The sequence below is a fragment of the Vipera ursinii genome (assembly GCF_947247035.1).
Source record: "Vipera ursinii genome assembly, chromosome: 7".
In the NCBI taxonomy this organism is placed as follows: Eukaryota; Metazoa; Chordata; class Lepidosauria; order Squamata; family Viperidae; genus Vipera; species Vipera ursinii.
In genome coordinates this window covers 62,909-81,965 of record NC_139521.1, presented here as the reverse complement: position 1 = coordinate 81,965, position 19,057 = coordinate 62,909, and the positions used below count along the sequence as shown (strand labels likewise).

At 45.6% G+C, this 19,057-nt stretch overlaps 1 protein-coding gene across 1 annotated transcript in view; it reads left to right on the top strand.

The window, feature by feature from the left end:
• The first annotated feature begins 1,188 nt into the window (after positions 1 to 1,188).
• STX18 (syntaxin 18) overlaps positions 1,189 to 19,057 on the top strand; it is a 28,355-nt gene continuing 10,486 nt past the window's right edge. Inside the window, exons 1-2 of the mRNA XM_083367332.1 lie at positions 1,189 to 1,379; positions 18,845 to 18,912. Coding sequence (XP_083223458.1) covers positions 1,215 to 1,379; positions 18,845 to 18,912 — 233 coding nt within the window. The 5' untranslated portion in view covers positions 1,189 to 1,214. The remainder of the gene's footprint in view (positions 1,380 to 18,844; positions 18,913 to 19,057) is intronic.

Here is a 19,057-nt window from a genome sequence, read left to right as displayed (position 1 = left end):
GCGAGCCAGACCTCCTGGGCTGCTTCCATCCATTTCGAGAAGACTCTGGATTATGAGCCCCATGCTTCCCAACGGAGGCCACAAGGGTCTTGTTTCTTGCGTTCAGGGAGTTTGATAAGCAAGATGTTTGCCAGCTTTCCTGAAAATAATTGGTTTTCACTTCTACAAAGTTAACTCAGCTTATTTTGAACAGAACTGCATCTGATATTACTGAGAAAAGAAAAAAAATTCTAACAATGTTAAAGGATCTTTTCTTTTGCTGGAAAACCTTGATTTCGAGGGAGCAGAGTAAGCCATCTGTCTCTAAAATAAAATTTAGTATTAAGATTGACCATTGCGAGCTTATCTTCCCATGCCAGAAAAGTACGGGACAAATAAAACACAATCTTATTACTGGATCAGGGAAAAATAACTTGCTTCCGGGAAGAAAGTGTGCCAATTGCTACAACTGGTGTCTCTAAACACTGGGGATCATCACTTAAAGCAGTAAAGCGTAATTCCCTGGGATTGTATGTTATGGTTTACAAAAACAATATAATTCTTTGTGCAAATTGTATAGGCAGTCCTTGATTGAGGACCACAATCGAAGCCGACATTTCCGTTGCTAAGTGAGAATTTGTTAAGTGAATTTTGTCCCATTTTACGACCTTTCTTACCACAGTTGTTAAGTGAATCACTGCAGTTGTTAACTCAGTAACACGGTTGTTAAATGAATCTGGCTTCCCCTTTTAGACTTTCCTTATCAGAAGGTCCCAAAAGGGGATCGTGTGACCCTGGCACTGTCATAAATGTGAGTGAGTTGCCAAGCCTCCGAATTTTGATCTCGTGACCAAGGAGATGCCACAATGGTGCGAAAAAAACGGTCATAAGTCACTTTTTTCAGTGCTGGGGTAACCTTGAAGGGTCACTAAATGAGCTGTTGTAAGTGGAGGACAACTTACAACTTAACAGTTCTTAGACAAATCCCGGTAACCGAAGATGCTGCGCGGGACCCTCCCCGCCCTCCGCCCCCCCCACTTCCCAGGAGGAGGAGCTGCGCGGGAAGCGCCCCCCCTCACCCCACCCGGGGGGGGGGATCGGGGTCCGCGGGGGCGGGGCCTTCTCGGCCCGGCCCCCTCCGGAGCGCCCAAGCTCCTCCCCCCTTCCACGCCCACCCAGGGGGCAGGCCCCTCCCCCTCCGGGCCGGAAGGAGCCCCTCCCCCTCCCTGCCCGTCATGGCGGCGGCGGACATCACGGCGCTCTTCAAGGCCTCGGTGAAGACGGTGAAGACGCGCAACAAGGCGCTGGGCGTCGCTCCCGGGGGAGCCGAGCCGGCCGCCCTCTGGCCCAGGCGAGCCCCCGGGGGCAAGGGGGGCTTCTCCGCCCGGGCCCGCGAGGTGGTGAGCGTCGGGAAGGGAGGGCCGAGGAGGAGGAGGAGGAGGGGGTCTCAGGCGGGTGGGGGAGGCCGGGGCTGCGGGGGCTGGCCCGGGTGCCCTCGGGGGGGGCGAGCGGGGGAGGGAGGTCCGGCGAGAGGAGCCCCGGGAGGAGGAGGGGGAGGAGGAGGAGGAGGAGGAGGAGGGAGAGGGGGGAGGGGGGAGGGGGGGAGCGGGAGCGGCCTCTCCTCCCTCCCGTCAGAGCGGCAGGAGGCCGCAAGGCCGGCGCGTCGTTTGGTGCAGCGGGTGGCCCGTTTGGCGGGTGGGTGGGGTGGGGTGGGGTGGGCGCCCGGCGTGCCGGACCGGAGCCTGGGCTTGGGCTGCCGGTGGCTTGGATTGAGTGCGAGGAGCAGACCCTGGTCAGCCGAGAGCGGAGCTTGGCCCTTTGATGACTTGTGGACTTCAACTCCCAGAATTCCTCAGCCAGGCACGCTGGCTGAGAAATTCTGGGAGTTGAAGTCCACAAGTCATAAAAGGGCCGAGTTTGAAGACCTCTGGTCCAGGCTAAAGAGGACCAGGCGTTTGTCAATAGGGGCTTAAAAGCTTGGCCTTCTGTGTTTCGTATTGGAGAGTTGTGATGTGCGGATTTTTTCACTTTAAAAGATTTTAAAAGTTCTAAACGTTCCATTTCCTGTTCTGATAACTTTAGATTTATTTATTATAAAAATGATAAGGCGGCGGTGCTAAATGCTCTTGCTGTTTTCCTCACAAGAGCAACTAATAGGTGAAACCAGCTCTGTTTGCGGCTCAGATAACCCCCAGGGTGGTCACAAAGAGGGTGGTTAACAAATTCAGAACATCTGTTTTGAACTTGAATTGTTCCAACTGTTTTGTGTGAGTTGAGGTACTTTCCACCTTCCTGTTAAGGGAAAAGCCGATACAGTTTGGGGAAGTAGAATTGTGGGGTCCTGCATTCTCTCCAGAAAATATGCATAGACTAAAATCACAGTCGCTTGCATGGTTAGTGAGTGGTATACTGTAGGTGCACGTTGCCTTCCTTAAAAACCACAATGGCCTTCAAGTATCTTCTTTCCCAAATCCTGGACTGCCTCTTCCAAATGCTCAGTTCCAATGAGACCACGTTTCCTCCTTTGCCTTGCCTTTCTCAGGAAGAGGATGCTGAGGTCTTAGCGGACCCTAAATGGTGGCTGTTCCATCAGCCTGTCAAAACCTGTGATAAAGATGGAGCTGCTTTTCTTTTCTTCTCCAGCCATCGCTCCCTTTTTTCGTCTTTGTCAAGCTTGGAGAACTTTATTAAAAATCTCACTCATTACTGACATTTGCAGGGTGAAAATACTTTTGATAAACATTTGAATATGCCATTCTGAAAAGTGTGATTTGCCAATAAGAGATTTAGCACAAAATGTGATAGTAAGAGCAGATTGCAACTGATGTTTTGCTGTACTGAAAATAACAATTTCATTTCCTGGTTTCTGCCCTTCCAGGGGCCAATGTTTCCGTGTCCAGATGAAGGCAGAATTGGATTTTACCTAGTTACTATTTGCAGAATCACAATACAGGTAGTCCTTTACCTTACCTGTAGTGGTCACATTTAGTGACTATTCAAAGTTACAACAGCACTAAAAAAAAGTGACTTTTGACTGTTTTTCACACTTACGACCCTTGCAGCGTCCACGGTCACGTGATCCAAATTCAGACACCTGGCAACGGTGTCGATTGCCGTGTTCTGAGGTCATGTGATCATCTTTTGTAACTTTCTAACCAGCAAAGTCAATGGGGAAGCCAGATTCACTTAATGACTGTGTTGCTAACTTAACAACTGCAGGGATTCATTTAACAACTCTGACAAGGTCGTAAAATGGGGCAAAACTCACCTAAGAAATATCTCATTCAGCCACAGAAAATTTGGGCTTGATTGTGGTCATAAGTCGAAGACTTCCTGTATGCTTGTTTTAAGTTTGCAAGATCCACTTCGAGTGGCTGGTGAACGACTGTGTTCTGCAGCACCTCCCCCATTTTAATTTTGAGGTCCTTTGGTCTTTGAAGATATTCCTATCCCTGTGCGACTGCTGGATTCCAGGGAAAAGTTTTAGTTCAGGCTTTCCTCCATTTGTTCATGGCTGAACAAATGTTATAACAATGTAGCTTAAACAATGCGGTGAAATTGCTTTATCATACATATTTTTCACATGTATCTGTTATTTATTGCAATACCATAATTGTTATGTCACTTATTCGTGGGGAGTATTTTGAAAACCTAGCATAAAGAAGGAAATGTGCTAAAATTATTCTTTCTAAAGAAAAATGCTCAAAAAACAATAAAGCTACAATAACAAGTTATTGGATTCTGCAACAAAGTACATTTATCTCAGATTATTTAAAAATTAAGAGGCAATCAGATTTAAGCAGTAAATTAAATTGTGGCAATGCAGAAACACTGTTTAGATATGCTATACAGTCTTAATAGTTTTGGTGCCTGAAATAGTTTGACTAGAATTATAATCTTTATGACTGGTTCGTTACATTCGTATGAGAGCAGTAATTGTACAATCCATATAGTGTAGATAGAAATCTGTTTTTGTAAAGAAATGACATATACCACATGAATTCTGTTCAGCGATTTGAAGCAGCAGTTCTTTCTTTATACATTTTAAAAAAGGTGCCTCTATTTCTGTTTGTTTTGCAACAATTAGCCAGATATATTTAGCAGATCTCTGTTTTCCTCACAAGGCTGTGAAAATGCTCCACTGGTGGGTCTTCTCTGGGCCGCCCTGCTGTCAAAGATTAGGCCGCCGGCTGTCAGAAAAGGATGGCGTATTCAATGGGGCAGCCCTCCTGCCCACCTAGCCTTAGGACCAAGGGAGGCCCAGAGTAGTTCTTGTGACGGGGGGGGGGGGGGAAATAGGACCCCAGACTGCCCGCTTGGTCCTTTTTCACTTTTTAACAGGTGGTTTTAGCAGCCTGGTTTGTTTTTATCTGGTTGTTTATTATTTCATATTTTAAAGAGGCTTTTGGCTGAAATCAGCATGTCTGAGCCCTTGTTATGAAGAGAAAATTTATCAGTATGGATTGATTGCAGTGGACATCCCAGGCCATCGTTTGAGACAAGCAAGGTTTTACTTTGGTATTGTGGAAAAATAGTTGAGTTCAGAATTCAGTATTGTTCAGTATTGTTACCTCTTTATTATGACCATAATACAGTATACCAGTACAACATAGTAGTTAAAAGTAGACTAAATAATGCAGCAAATAGGATCAGCAGCAATTAAATGGTGGATAACAAGGACATAATAAGTAATTTTATCGAGAAAAGACTGAAGAGTATATATTCATTTATTATTTATAAATCGTATTTACATAGCCCCCATCTTACAATCAAGTCACTCTAGTGTTCATGTAATTTGATTCTAAAGTATACATTGTGGGAGACAATTTTTGTAATGTATGTCTGATTATCTGTATTTTATATTTCTGTGAAAAGAATTCACTCCCTTTCTGAATTTTTGTAAATCTTTGCCGTTGAATAGTATCAAAGCATCTCACGGACCCTCTTAATATTAAAAGGGAGTTGAGTGTGAGTAAATAAGTAGCTCCAATTTTTGTTTAATGTAGATCATGAGCAAAAGTCTTCCAACATACTGTGCTGCAGTGTAAAAAATAAATAACTCGGATTCAATAACCAATGCAGCAGCAACACAGGTGGGTAATAATTGCAGCCCAGACCCTTCCTCTAATTACCGTTAATGTCTAACTTTGCCATGGAGGCTTTTTGACCCGCTGCTTCACTGCAGACTTCTTCAATAAGACTTGGTGGCTTTTATTACACGGCTCTCCTATTTTAAGTCCCACCACAACATTTCTGGGTGATTTAAGTCTGGATCGTATTTTGGCTTTCACAAAACGCCGATTTGATTCTTCATTCTCCGTGTTCTGTAAGGGATCGTTATCTTTCTTGAAGAGTTCACGTGCTTCGGCTGAAGCAGGGTAGAGGGCCCGATGCTCCAAGGTGGAGCTCATGCATTTGGTCAGCAAAGCATCCCGGAATCACAATGCCACCACCTTCGTGCACTGGGTGGCCCAAAACTGTTGTGGAATTCATTGTTTCGTTTCCACTGGACGTTAGTTAGCAGCTTTCTCACCCAGAGAGTTTCCCTCTTCTCTTATCTGTGTCCATGGCATTTCTCCTGATGTTTGAAAGGGCTACAGCGAAGGGCTCCTTGGAACACTAGGGGGGGGGAAGCACCGGGGCCCCTTTTGGCTTTACTGCCCTCTCAGGAACCCCGTTTTTAGTTGGTGCCTTTCCAGTGATGGAGTCACGATGGAGAGGCTTGTAGGTCCCCCCCCCAGCTGCTGTTTTGAGGTTCTCCGTGGCATTTCAGAGCAATTTTAAAGTGCAGTTTTGGAGACTGAGCTTCAGACATTGCTCCGTAGTGTTTTCCAGACTGACCGGCATCGGGGACTTTTTAATGAAGGTCTTCAGACAGGCCCCTTGAACCCGTCTGGCAACCCCTGCCTTGTGCCGCGGAGAGTCGGTTGGGGAGGACAGGGCTGACCCCCCTCGGCCCTCACACAGCTGCCAGGGTAAATGAAGCCGTGGAGGAGGCTTGATTCCTTGGTGCCGTGGGCCAAGCTGGCAGGCTGGGTAACTTTGTCTCTGAATAAGTGAAATGAGCACCGGACTTTGGGGGAACTTGCTGACTCAGATTCTAGTTATGTATCGGCAGGGCCTCAAGAGGTTCTGACAACGTTCAGTATAAAAGAGATGCACGATCCTGCGGGCGAAGCATCCCAGGCTGCCCTGTGTGCGTTGGAAGATGGTTGTGCCTTCAGCTCTTCTCCGGGGCTTGCAAGTGGCCTGGCCTTTGGAGCCAAGAGACGGATGCCATCTTTTGCAGTTCTCTTGCCTGCTGATTGATACACGTGAGTAGATTCAGGACCTTTGAATTTGCAAGGCGGACATGTTTTCATTGTGAACCAGCATCACAAAGATGAAAATGTGTTGAGAAGAACTCCATAAATGAGAGACTCTTTGGATAGATTCTTCCCTGAAGCTTGCTCTTTTATGTTCCACAGAAACATACAGAAGCAATTCCATTTTTTAAAATTATTACTACTCAGGAACAGAAAATTCTGTTTTTTGTAGAAGAATGTCTTTGGCAGCTCATTCCTTGCCATTTACAGCACCAGAATTTTCCCAACCTTGACACCTGGTTAGCTGTTTCTTCCAAGCATTGTCTTTGTTTAAATTTTAAAGCTGTATTCTAAGCAAACTTCATTCCTTGTCTCTCGTTAACACCTTCCACGCTCACTTTATCTTGGCACATTTCTGTGTTGGGTGAACGAAGAAGAGCTGTAAGCTGTGGAAACAAAAAGATATATCTCAGATACTTTGCTGAGCAAAATTTTCAAATATATAATTCCAAATCTGATAGCCACTTCACAATATTTAATACTTTTCCATTAGTTTAAGTTTCACTTAATTTGGCTCCTTAAAAACAATGAGATGTCAAAGCTGTAATATTTGGAAATAGATCTTAGATATAATGATATTTCTTTATCCCGAATTACATTATAGAAAATCCTATGGGAGGGAAATACTTTCTTAACACAGCTGAATCCAGTGTGGCATTCAAACTCAGTTATTCAACTAAATATAATATATGCAGCTTTGTGTTAATGTTACAAATTTCTGAATTTGTTATTTGAGTGTTCATATCAAATTTGTTTTTGTAAAAAAAAAGAATTTTAGATAAGAGGTGGCTGTCAGGTTTCTGGGTCCTGGGGAGATTTTGTAGAAATAAAATTAAAGTTAGGATTGAAACTGACTCTTTAAACATGAGAGCTAGGAACTTGATAAATGTAGTGGGATTTTATTATTGGATGGGGAGCACTTTCTTATATTTTGGCCCGGTCATCAGGGCCAAATTGGAGGCAAAATTTCTCCCCAGATTTCCTTTGGATTTGTTGTTTGGTAGCAAGCTGGCATCCTGTGTTGGACATAAGATACCACGTTTCCCAGCTTGATACAATAGATCAAATGAAGTCCCTTTGTGTTGATTTTTGTTTTCAGAGCTAAATCACAAAGTAAGTAAAATGTCACTGTACAGTTTGTATATCGGTATTGTTTTCTCTAAAGTTCAAAGTTTTTTGAAAACTAATTGTGGCAACAGAGTGCTGAATGGCTCCTTAACAGTCCTCCCCATGGAGGAGTTGTTGTTTCAATTAAATATATCTTGCGACATTTAAACAAGTCTTTCCCGCATTGCGTCCTTGGTTTTGCAGCTCTAGCAAAGGTGAGGAAATGAAAATAACGTGAAAGGGAAGCATGAAGACAACCTAATGATTAGCACCAAAACAAATGTTTAATTAAAAGAAACGTCATGCTTAAAAGCCCGAATGCTGCCTTTTGGAAAGTAAACTCTGCTGTGGTCTGTGCAAAGCTCAGTGTCCTTGCAGTAGATGCGGCTATAGATGATGAAGAACTGGAGCTTACATTTGCAAGCTGGAATGTCCTGCAGATAATTAAGTTGTGGTCAGGCTTTAGAAAAATACAAAGTTCTCGAGCTATGATTTTGTAAACATGCTGCAATAACATTTCTTTATATTTAACAGTTTCATATAGAAAGCTGATACTCTCACAAGGCATTGATTAAAGGTAAAACATCAAGCAAGAAAAAATATTAAATTAGAACTTCAGTTAGGATGTTGACAGTTGGCTTGTAATATTAAACAGATGTGCATGTTCTTGAAATAATCCTGTTTCAAAACTTCATTGCCAAGATCTGAAAAGAAGAAAGCTACATGATTTTTTATTAATATTGAAGTCCCTTTTACTTTTCGTCTTTCCCTCCTTTTTTTTCCCCACGGAAAGGGAGGGTGTTAAAAAAGTTTTGTTTAAGAACAAATTTTAACAGGTAGAACAAAAATGGTATCTGTCATCTACGTAGTTTACTGACATTTGCTATTTAGGTTAAATGCTTGTTGTGTGATTGACAGGGGCAACTGAGAAGATTTATTGGGTCTGGATGGGTTTTTTTTGCATTAGTTTATGAGAAGATACTGAAACTTCCCTAAATTATTTTTTTGAGATGAAGGTTGAGGCAGTATTTGTAAAATGAAATGACCAGCAGTGGAGTTATTTTTCTTTCATAATTGTTTCATCTTTTCAGTTTTCATTAAGAATTCAAATCTACAAATGATCCATCAAATCCTATGTATTCTCCTTATCTGCTTCTAGGTAATACCATCTTATTTCTCCACTGATAAATAAAATTAGTCGCTTCAGCTTTGTCGTGTGGTGGCCTATTTGCATTTACTCCTCTTTATTAGGGGAGTCCAAGGCCGGGGGAGCCACACAGGCAGAAGGCCAGCAGAGAACTCCTCGGGAATAAACGCCTCACCATGCAGCCTTTTTTGAAAAATTGCCACGTGAAACACACAGCTGAAACCTTGATGGGTTCGCAGAGCTGGTTTAAAGATTCTTGGGATTTTGGTGATGAAATGACAAATATAAACAACCTCCTGTCAGTAATGATTCATGATTCCCAAGTAATCTTTTAATCAACATTTTATCTTTCCATTAAATGGAGCATCAACCCTTGTTCCTCCATAACAATATCTCTTGCTACGAAAGGGAGGGGCGGGGGGGTGCGACCGGAAGCCGTTCTCTGGAGCCGAAGGCGATTCCCACATTTCTGATCTCCCAAGTCTCTGGCTAAGTACGGGACTCGTAGTTCGGATTTGAGCGGTCTCTTTGCTACTTCACGAATTTCTCCCCACAGATTTTGGCACTTAGCCGGTAGCAAACGCCCACATGTACAGGTGTATGCTTTTCTCCATTTTCAGCAGGTATTGGGCCAATTATCTGAACTAGCTTGTCAGGTGAGAAAGAGAAATGTATTTATTGATTAGATTTTTATCCTGCCTTTATTACTTTACATGTAACTCAAGGCAGTGAGCATATCTAACATTGCTTCCTTCCTCCTCCTATTTTCCCCACAACAGCAACCCTCTGAGATGGGTTGGGGGGGGGGGGAAAGAGAGAGAGAGAGAGAGAGAGAGAGAGAGAGAGAGAGAGAGAGAGAGAGAGAGAGAGAGAGAGAGAGAGACCCAAGGTTACCCACTCCAGTGGCTGGCATTGGCGTCAGTGGCCTTACAGGGCCTCCCCGGATAAAGAGCGACCGATGAATTCATGTGTGATAGGAAGACCATTTACCAAACAGCATGCAATTAGCGTTAATTTCAAATTTACTTCCTTTCCCACATGCTTCCCCTATCCAGTTAAAATATTAATATAGTATAAATAAAATTAATCTGTTGAATGTTCTTGTTCATTTAGTGTGGATGGTTTGAATCCACGTTGTATTTTGATACAAGTGTGGTTGATAAAGTTATAATATTTCCTTTAGCCTAGAAGTGATAGGAATCTTTAGAAGAAATTTGTGAGTTCCCTTGAAAACTCAGTTTAATATATTAGTTCTAGAATGTAAATCAACATTTTTTATTTGGAGGGGAAAAAATGAGGAAAGAAGAATTTGATCTCTCTAAATTATGGGAGACTATTTTCAGTTTAAACATAAAATAACTGTGATAGTGGTATTTGAATTCTTGGGAGACACGTGGTTTTAACGTGTGCTGCTTCATAATAGAAGTTGGCTCACTTGACTGAATTCTTTTAAAAATTTAGAGGGTTTTTTTTGTGTGAAAGATTCTCTCACACACACACCCCGCAGTGATGCCCATTCTTCAGCACGTTCACCTCTTTGCAGAGTGGGCGAAGGAGAGGAGGGGAGCACCGCTGGCACGGGCGTATTCTCTGCTGCGTCCAGCATTTGGCCCTCTTCACTTGAGCCACAGACCCGTTTCAGGTTTAATTGTGGCTTTGAATCTCTCGCTGACTGGCTGTAGCATCACGCCAGGTCACTTTCGTTGAGACTTCTGCAGGCGTCCTTCAGAGCAGACTGGGCACTCCTGGTCCTGGTTCTCTGTGCACAAGACTTCCTGCACTGCAGCCGGTTGATCTGCTGATTGCTGTTCGTGGGGGGAATTAGAATTGGGATCCTTTATTGGCCAAGCGTAATTGGAGACACAAGGAATTTGTCTCCGGCGCAGAAGCTCTCGATGTCCATAGAAGCAACAAGCGATAAATCAGGATCATAATCATAAAACACAATAATGATAAACCCTAAGACACAACACTCAATGATATAGGATACTAAATAATCAGCATAAATCATACTAGGATACTAAATAAAACAATATGATTTGTAAGATACAAGCAACAAAGTTATAGACATAAGAAAATAGGTAATGGGAAAGATGAGAAGGATAATAGTAATACACCCCTACTACATGGTTTGATGTCCTAAAGCAGTGTTGTGGGAATTAGTTGTTTAGCATAGTAATGGCACGGGGTGGGTGCGGGGTGGGAACCGTCCTTGTCTCTGGTTGTTTTGGTGTGCAATGCTCTATAGTGTCTTCTTGAAACTCTTTGTATCCAGGAGGTAAGGGCCCTGTAGATACTTCCACAGCGCTCTTTCTGGCCGGTGTGCTGTCCAGGTCCTCAGTGGGAGGCAGGCTGGTTGCCGCTGTCTTTTCTGCAGTCCTAACTATCCGTTGAGGCCTGTGTCTGTCTTGTGTGGTTGCAGTGCCAAGCCAGACAGGTACAGAGGCGCAGAGGGCAGAGCCCACCCAGAATCCCTCTCCAGAACCGTCTCGGCCGCTCCCTGGGCAGTCTGAGCTTTCTGAGTTGGCACAGGAAGGACAGTCTTTGTGCTGCTTTTTTGATGACGTTTTGGGTGTTGGGTGTCCATTTTAATTCTTGAGGTCTTATAGAAGCCAGAAACTTGAAGGTCTGTGCCGTTGATACTGTGTTGTCTAGTATTGTAAGAGATGGTAGATACAGGAGGCCTTCTCTAAAAATCCACTGTCATTTCTACAGTTTTGACTATGTTCAGTTCAAAATGGTTCCAGCCACACCACAGGCTCGTTGTTCAACTTCCCGCCTGTATGTAGATTCGTTGTTGTCTCGAATGAGACCAATCACTGTGGTATCATCTGCAAACTTCAGTACTCTAACAGAGGGATCCTTTGAGATGCAGTTGTTGGTATATGTAGAGAGAAGTGGAGAGTAAGTACACAGCCCTTGGGGCTCCCTGTGCTATTAGCTGAGCAACTGTGTATTGTTGCAGTAATTATTAGATTATGCTCATGCTAAAATAAAAGACATTTTTTGTCTAATTCCTATGCCTATTTAATAAAAACATCCTTTTTTTAAAAAAAAGACAATTTTGAAAATATGCGGGATGTAGTAATTAACCTACATGCATGTATGTAATACTAGAAAATGAGCAACTTATTACATTCAAAGGGAGATCTGATAGGCTGAAATTGCTTAAAACATCAGTTATTGAAGATCTACCCTGGGGATTTTAAGAAACCATTTAACAGATGAAAGTATATTTTGAAAAGTCTGACCTTACAGCAATCATAAAATGAATGCAAACAGGGCTTCTTCCCCCAAAACGTAGAGAGGCCATCTGTGTCTAATCCTGTAATTACAGGCTGAGTTCAATTACCTTTTCAAACTTGGAGCAGACAGGAGACAAAGCAGCGAATGTGCAGAGAGCTTTGTCTAGACCTCCGTCGGCCACAGGCCAGAGGAGGAATTTATATCTAACCGTATTTAGTGTGCTGCTCCGTTTGGTTCGTTGTTTATTTGTTGATTCATTTTGCTACCATGTTTTTGAATCTTGGAAACTTTTGTTCTTCAGCAATCCCTCAAGAAAGCGACGGAAGCAGCTCGCAGAGTGGGACTTAAGGGTTTTGTGTTTTTTTTAAAAAAAAGCTTTTTAATTTTTAATCATATATGGTTTTCTATCCCTATTTACTAAAACTGTGGTCTCTGGTGTACATTACATAATAAACTCATTAAAACGTAACCGAAAGGATCCAGAGGGCTTACTTCTGTCAGGATGCCGACGCTCCCCTGCCATATTTCTCCTTTCTGGCGGTTGGGTGCACCTCGGATATGGTGCAGAAAAATAAAGGGGAAGGAAATGGGGCTGCCCCTCCTTTGGGGGCCCAGGGTCAGCCTTTGGCCGATGCAGCTCTTCCGATGGGATGGCTCTCCCCGTGGCTGAATTACAAGATGGCCATCGGGAAGTGGGCCCGGCTGGGTCAGTCCCGACACCCTTAGCCACTTGACCTTCAGTGGCACAGAGCTTGGCTTGGCTTGGCTGGTAAGGCATGGCCGGGGGTGGGGGCGTGGGGGAGTTGGGCACTTAGCAAACTCTAGGCTGGACTATGCCTCCCCTGCCTTCCTCATGGGGTGTCCCTTGAAGGCAGTTTGGAAATCATAGCTGCTCTGGAAGCTGGGCCAACGAGTGGGGAGGGAGACTCCCTCAGGTCCTTCATTTCCCTCCTCCTCCCCACCCATTGAGGCAACTTGTAGTGGGGCTGTGAGGAAGACCTTGGGGGGGATGTGGGGGGATGCTCCCTAAGGAAAGGGGCCAGGGAGCCAAGAGCCCCCAGAGGAAGAAACATAGGGAGGAACTGCCCTAATTGTTTGGGCTGTTTAAAAGTAGCCATGGAAATTTTGTAAACTGGCCTCACAATACAATAAAGAAGCAGAATTAGCTCATTTAGTCTTGCTTCTTGTCTGGTGGACACAACTTGAGTGTTTCTGGTTGTCATCTGAATAATGTATTGCACCTCCTGTGACAGGCCTAGGATTTTTCCAGGACTACTTGCGGCTCCAGAGTCAGCCCTGCAATCCCCTCCCACACACACATACACTCTTGTTACATTTAGGGGAAAGCCTGGGGGAAGAGACGTGTTCTCCCAGGCCATTGAATGCTGTTGCATTCATCTCTGGCTTATGCTGGTTATGCTTATATAAATTTTAAAAATAGCAATTAACGATGAAGCCGTCTGGAGTTGACGGCAGACCCTTGGGAGGCCAGCCTCCCCCCTGGGGCTGCCACCTCTTTTTGTGAGACTGCGTCCCAATTATTATAAGGGGGCGGACGGGACATAGATGCAGAGCTCCCTGCAAGGGCTGTTCTTGCATGTATATATGTGGGTGGACAGGAAGGCCTGGAGGAACGTTGTCCATGGTGTCGCGATGGGTCGGACACGACTTCGCAACTAACAACAAAAACATGAGGGCGGAAGCAGCGTTTCCCTGGCTAGAGATGGCTGTTAGTAAGAATTCCTACTCCAGAAGGAAGGGAGGAGTTGATGTTCAAATGAAGAGGACCACATTTAGGTAATCTTCCTAGAACGGGTAGGCAACCTTGGCTCTTTTGTGACTTGTGGACTTCAACTGCCAGAATTCCTGAGCCAGCATGGCTCGGTGTGGAAACCTCTCCCTTTCCCCTCAGCATGGCTGGCTCAGGAATTCTGGGAGTTGAAGTCCACCAGTCATAAAAGAGCCCAGGTTGCCTACCCCTGTCCTAGAAGGAAGGCAGTGGGAGACAGTTGAAGGCATTCCAGTTCAGTTTGCAAAAGGAGTCAGAAAAAAAAAACAAAATCCAAAGAGCTTCAAACCCCCCCCCCAACCCCCACTCCTTGGATTGGAATGGGACAACTCGCCACGGCACAACATGCTGTCAGACAATTTAACAATTCTATTTAATTATTTAAAATATTTTTACAAATTTTTTTGCCATTCACATTTCATTCTGTCCCTCCTTTTGCATCCTTTCTTTAACAATTCTTTTCCTCCATTTTTTTTGATATTGGTGTAACTCTTGCCCCGCAGTGAGTTGTCCTAGCCCCCCCCCCCAAACAGTTCCGTTCAAAGTGTGTGTGCTTACAGGCTTCACAGAGACATTTATTTTTGATAATTTTCTGTCTTAAGTTTCCTTTGTTTTCTTCTGGGATAATAGATGCCCGTGAGCAGTATTGGCCCTTGCAGTGATTCAGATTATGAAACGGCGACAGCATTATAAGTCAGATGGATCTTTACTGTAAACAATGTAAGAGTGAATGCAGGCAAATTACCTGTCCCTGGATAATGTTGCAGGATCCCGTCTAGGTCAGTCACCGGGACCAGGGGTTCACTCTTCTGAGCTTTCGGGACTTGTGCCGCACACCCACCCACCCACCCACCCACCCCGTCTTGGAGAAGTCCTCTCTCGCCAGAATCTGTGACACGCCTGGCAGGAGGGTGCTTCTCCCTGAGGATGGGGGGCCCGGCGGAAGAGTGAACTCCTGGTCCCGGTGACCGACCCAGACGGGATCCTGCCATGTAGGAGTGGCTTAAATCTTTTGATAAGAATGGTCAAGAAAAACACCCTTTGTGCTGAATTAAGCGTGCCTTAGCCGTTGGACTTCAGCTAGGGTGCGACTTTAGCAGGACAGGATTGTGCTGGAAGCCAACTCGGGGCTCCCGCCATTTCATGTAAATCACAACAGGACAACTTTTGGGGCAGTACTTTGTCCCCACACACACCCACGCAAAAGAGCTCGAAAACTGAGCTGCTTGGAGGCCAAGTGCCCAGTGACAGGGGCCCCTCCAGCGCCCAAAACGTTTTAACTTTCAAAAGTAAAATCCAGCTCCCAGCTAGACAAAAATTGCACTCCCCCCCCAAAAAAAAAATCCAGGCACATATACCCAAAAGTAATCTCATAACATGCGGATGGAACTTACTTTTAAGTAAGCATTCATAAACACAAGCGGTTGTTTTATAAAGATCTCTTCCAATCAGTCTTCCCCCTTAATGAGTGTTTCATGTGGTCGGAGGGAAATCGACAGAAGGCCTGTGAGCTCCGCTGAGGAGGAAGAGAAAGAGGTCAGCTTCAGAAATTACCCTCATTTTGTTTACTTGATAGGGTTTTAAATTTATTAAGAACAAATGGAAAGGGAAAGAAATAAATGGATATATAATTTATTGAGAGTAAAAAGAAACTGGGATATATTTATGTAACAGCACAAATAAAATTTAATTTAGTAATTGGGAATTGTTGTAAATCAACTGTATTTAATCAGTATAAAGTCAATTTCAATAAACATGTACTTTGCCTATTTCTTTAAAAAATTACTGTTCTTAGCATTTCTCACAGCTGCTTTTGTGTTGCATTTTATGAGGTTTTGGATCATTGTGTGAAAATATAAATATTAACTGAAGTTCTGATTAGAGTTGGGCAATAAAACAAACGAGGGAAACGTTATTAAAATCAGATGTGTCTCATATCGAAATAGAAAATGGGCACAGGCCAATCTCTTGTGTCAGGTTGACAGGGCGCAGCTTTCACTTATTGTTTCAACTCCGAAGGAACGCTTGTCTTAACGGCCACACACGCCAACTTCCCTTTATTTGTGCGGACCATAACAAAGTAGTAAAGCCAGCCAAGAAGCTTACTCAGAACCAAGGGAGGCGAAGGTCGACCCAGGCGAGGCGCCCCAAACGGGCCTGCAAGGTGGGCAGAGTTCAGGAGGGGGAGGAAGAATATGGGCAGCATTCCTCTTTGCCCCCCTCCCCAGTTATGAAAGGAGTTGCTGCTCCCTTGCTGTGTGCTTGAGGGATGTGCGCTTCCGCCAGTGCCACTCCTGGTGTGGGATGCAGAGGGAGAAAAGAGAAAAGAAATCAAAGATCGGCAGCCGAGTGTTAAACCACAACCGGGAGAGTTTGTGTAGAAAACTCGCTTTCCCAGAAGGCTCGCTCTCATCTGAGTCCATACTGAGGAATAGTGGGATTACTTCTGGTGGGATTACTTCATATTTTCTGAGCGCAGTTTAGTTTTCCAGTGAATTAATTGGCTGTCTAAAAGTGCTCCTCAGGAGACCGTTAATTTCTTGTTATTCCAGCTAATTCACTTTCTCTCTTTAATGTGCTGACTTGGTGCACATTTTCTCGTTGGTTTCCTACTTAAACCCCCCCCCCCACTGCACCAAAGTAAGTTGAAATTCTCCAGGCTGAATCTGATTTTTTAAAAAAAATCTACAGAGGATTTGCTTTCTTTAAACTCTTGATTTAATTTCTGTTTCTGTTTAAATGTCTGAAAGGACACCTGCACAGTGACAGTACAGCCATGTCTCTAGATAAAATGTGCAATCTGGGCTTGTTAAAAGTGAAGTTGGTCCTGAACCCTCTTCTGCTTTTACATTCCCCCCCCCCTTGATACAAACCAGAAGCTGAGCCAGATAACCCCTTTCCTGAGATTAGAGGCAGACAGACTGTCTCCCTTTTTTCTGCCCTCCCCCCCCCTTAAAGGAATTAAACCTTTTGTTTAAGATTCCTTGGCTGGGGAGGAGTTGATCTGATTGACCTTTTTTAAAAAAAGCCCTTTAACTTGTTCCTGAAAGCCGGGCTTCCGTGTCTTCGGAAAGGCTGACTGCTCCTGCGTGCTGCACTCTCCTCCTCCTCCTCCTCCTCCTCCTCCTCCTCGCTGCCCAGGGAAGTGGCGGTAGCTCGGGCCCTCCAGGCCCCTGCCCACTCCTTGAGAGCAATGGGCCTGGTGACCAGTGAAGGGGGGGGGGCGGTCTTTCTGTGGCCGGGCAGCCCAGGTGTAGGCCTGGTGGTGGTGGCGGCGGAGGGTCAGGCGCTGGGCCCAGCTCACTAATTGGACACACCTTTGAAGGGTAACCTGAGCAGGATCAGAAAGAGGGTTTTCCTGTCCTTGAGCAGAGCTTGAAGAGCGGCAATTTTGGTGGGAGTTTCTCCAGGCTTTGATCAGAGGAGGAGGAGGAGGAGGAGGAGGGAGCAGGGAGGAGGGGGAGCTCTTCCTTTCCAGAGGCCAGAGAGGGTGGGATGGGGCTCCTGATCTTCTGCCCAGACTCCTTCCCAGAGGTGGTGGCTGCTGCTGCTGCTGACCGGGGCGGAGCCCCCCCCCCCCCCGGCGTGTGGGGCCAGAGGCATGCCCTCTGCAGCACAGGCAGGCTCTGGGGCACGTTTCTCCTCCCCCCCCCCAGGCAGGATGGTTTTTCTTCTCTGCAGCTTTTCCACAGAGGTGAGGGAAGAGCCGCCTCTGGTCTCTCCTCCTGCCATTCCAGACCCCAGAGAAGGGGGGCAGGAGCACCACGCTCGCACGGCTCGTCCCCTGACCCTTATTTCGAGATGGGCAGCAGGTGAGCTGGTGAGGCCTTGGGGTTCCCCTCAAGGGTGAGGCTGTTTCTGTGGAGTCTGAGACCCTCGGAGCTTCCTGGTTAGAGGGGCTTGTTAAAATCTGAAGGGGAAATTATTTCTAGGGTGGCAAATAAATTGGGATCAGATTAGCTATTTTAATTGCATTTGCACACGGGGTTGACATTGAGACTACTACTTAAGTAACACTGAAAGTCTTTATTTGAAAGTTATGTTGTATTATTGCATATTTTAATACATGTTTTCAGCTACTTCCTAACTAGGCATGACAAACTGGGGGCGTGTAAAGATGACTGATCTGGAACATGAAACATCAGTTCTTTTAATACGACTTAATAAAATCCCCCAGTGATGCTGAGGTGAGAAGCCGAAAGTGACTAAGTAGTAGGATCCAACGACAGGCACAAATCACAGAAAGGGAAATGGAGGCACCTGCCCAATAATTGAACTGAAATCTTTCTGACCATCTAGTGGTAGCTAAAAATTAGCGGCACAGCAGCCTTGAGACGCAATGCGTGTTTCTCAGCCAGCAGCTTTTCAGGCCTGTGGGCCGCAGTTCCCAGCCTTCCGTGGTGGCTGGGGAGTTGGCAGGAGCCGAAGTCTGCAGATCTTAAGAGCCCCCAGGTTGAGAGGTTGAGAGACGCAGCTTTAGGTCACAGAAGGGCAGCAGCGTCACCAGAGAGAGGAGAGGAAGAGGTCCCGGTCGCCTTGCGGGGTGCTGTCCTCTATGCGGACCAGGCTGCTAGGAGGCGCCTCTCTCTCTCTCTCTCTCTCTCTCTCTCTCTCTCTCTCTCTCTCTCTCTCTCTCTCCCCCCCCCCCCCCCGTAGAGAGGAACCGCTTCTCTCCCTCACCGGCTCCAGGTCAGCTCGGCCCCTTCCGTCCGTCCTTCCTGCCTGGGTGGGTAAAAGGAGGGAGCCAGATTGTTGCCAGCCAGTAGGCTGACCTGAGGGAGGTCGCTGCAAAGCACCGTGAAGGGGGCATATAAGTCTAGGCGCTATGGCTATCCTTGGGGGGGTCTTTTCAGCATCCTGTTGAGGTTCAAAGGCAGCTTCTCTTGGGCCAACGAAAGGGAAGCCCCTCCCCCCCAGGGAGGGCCGCTGAGAGAGAGTCCCCTGGATCTCCACTCTGCGCCCGCCCAGGGGGCCCTGATCTTCCTGCTCTAGTTGCGCCGGCAGGAGCCTTCCCCCCCCCAGGCCGGGTCTTGCCCTCGCCCCAACGCTGGTTCAGGGGCAAAGTCGGGAGACGCCGCCGTGGGTCGCGAAGGGCAGGCAACGGAGGCCGTGTGTTCCGCACTGCTTTGGACGTCTAGCAAGTTATCGGGCACATAGAAAAAACGGTTATTTACACGATTAAATGTAACTTTTACCATTCATTCATTTTAGGTTAATAACATTGGGAAACTCAAAGACTTCCTTCTGCAGCACAGGAAAGATTACATTAATGCTTATAGGTAAGAGTCACGATTGAAAAAGTGAAAATGGACAATTGTGACAAAAATATGTATGAATAAATGCTCACGTGCCAGTTTCGCAGTCTGACGCTGAATTGAATGGTATGGTAGGAAACTTAATTATCCTTGGAGCTGGAAAAAGAAA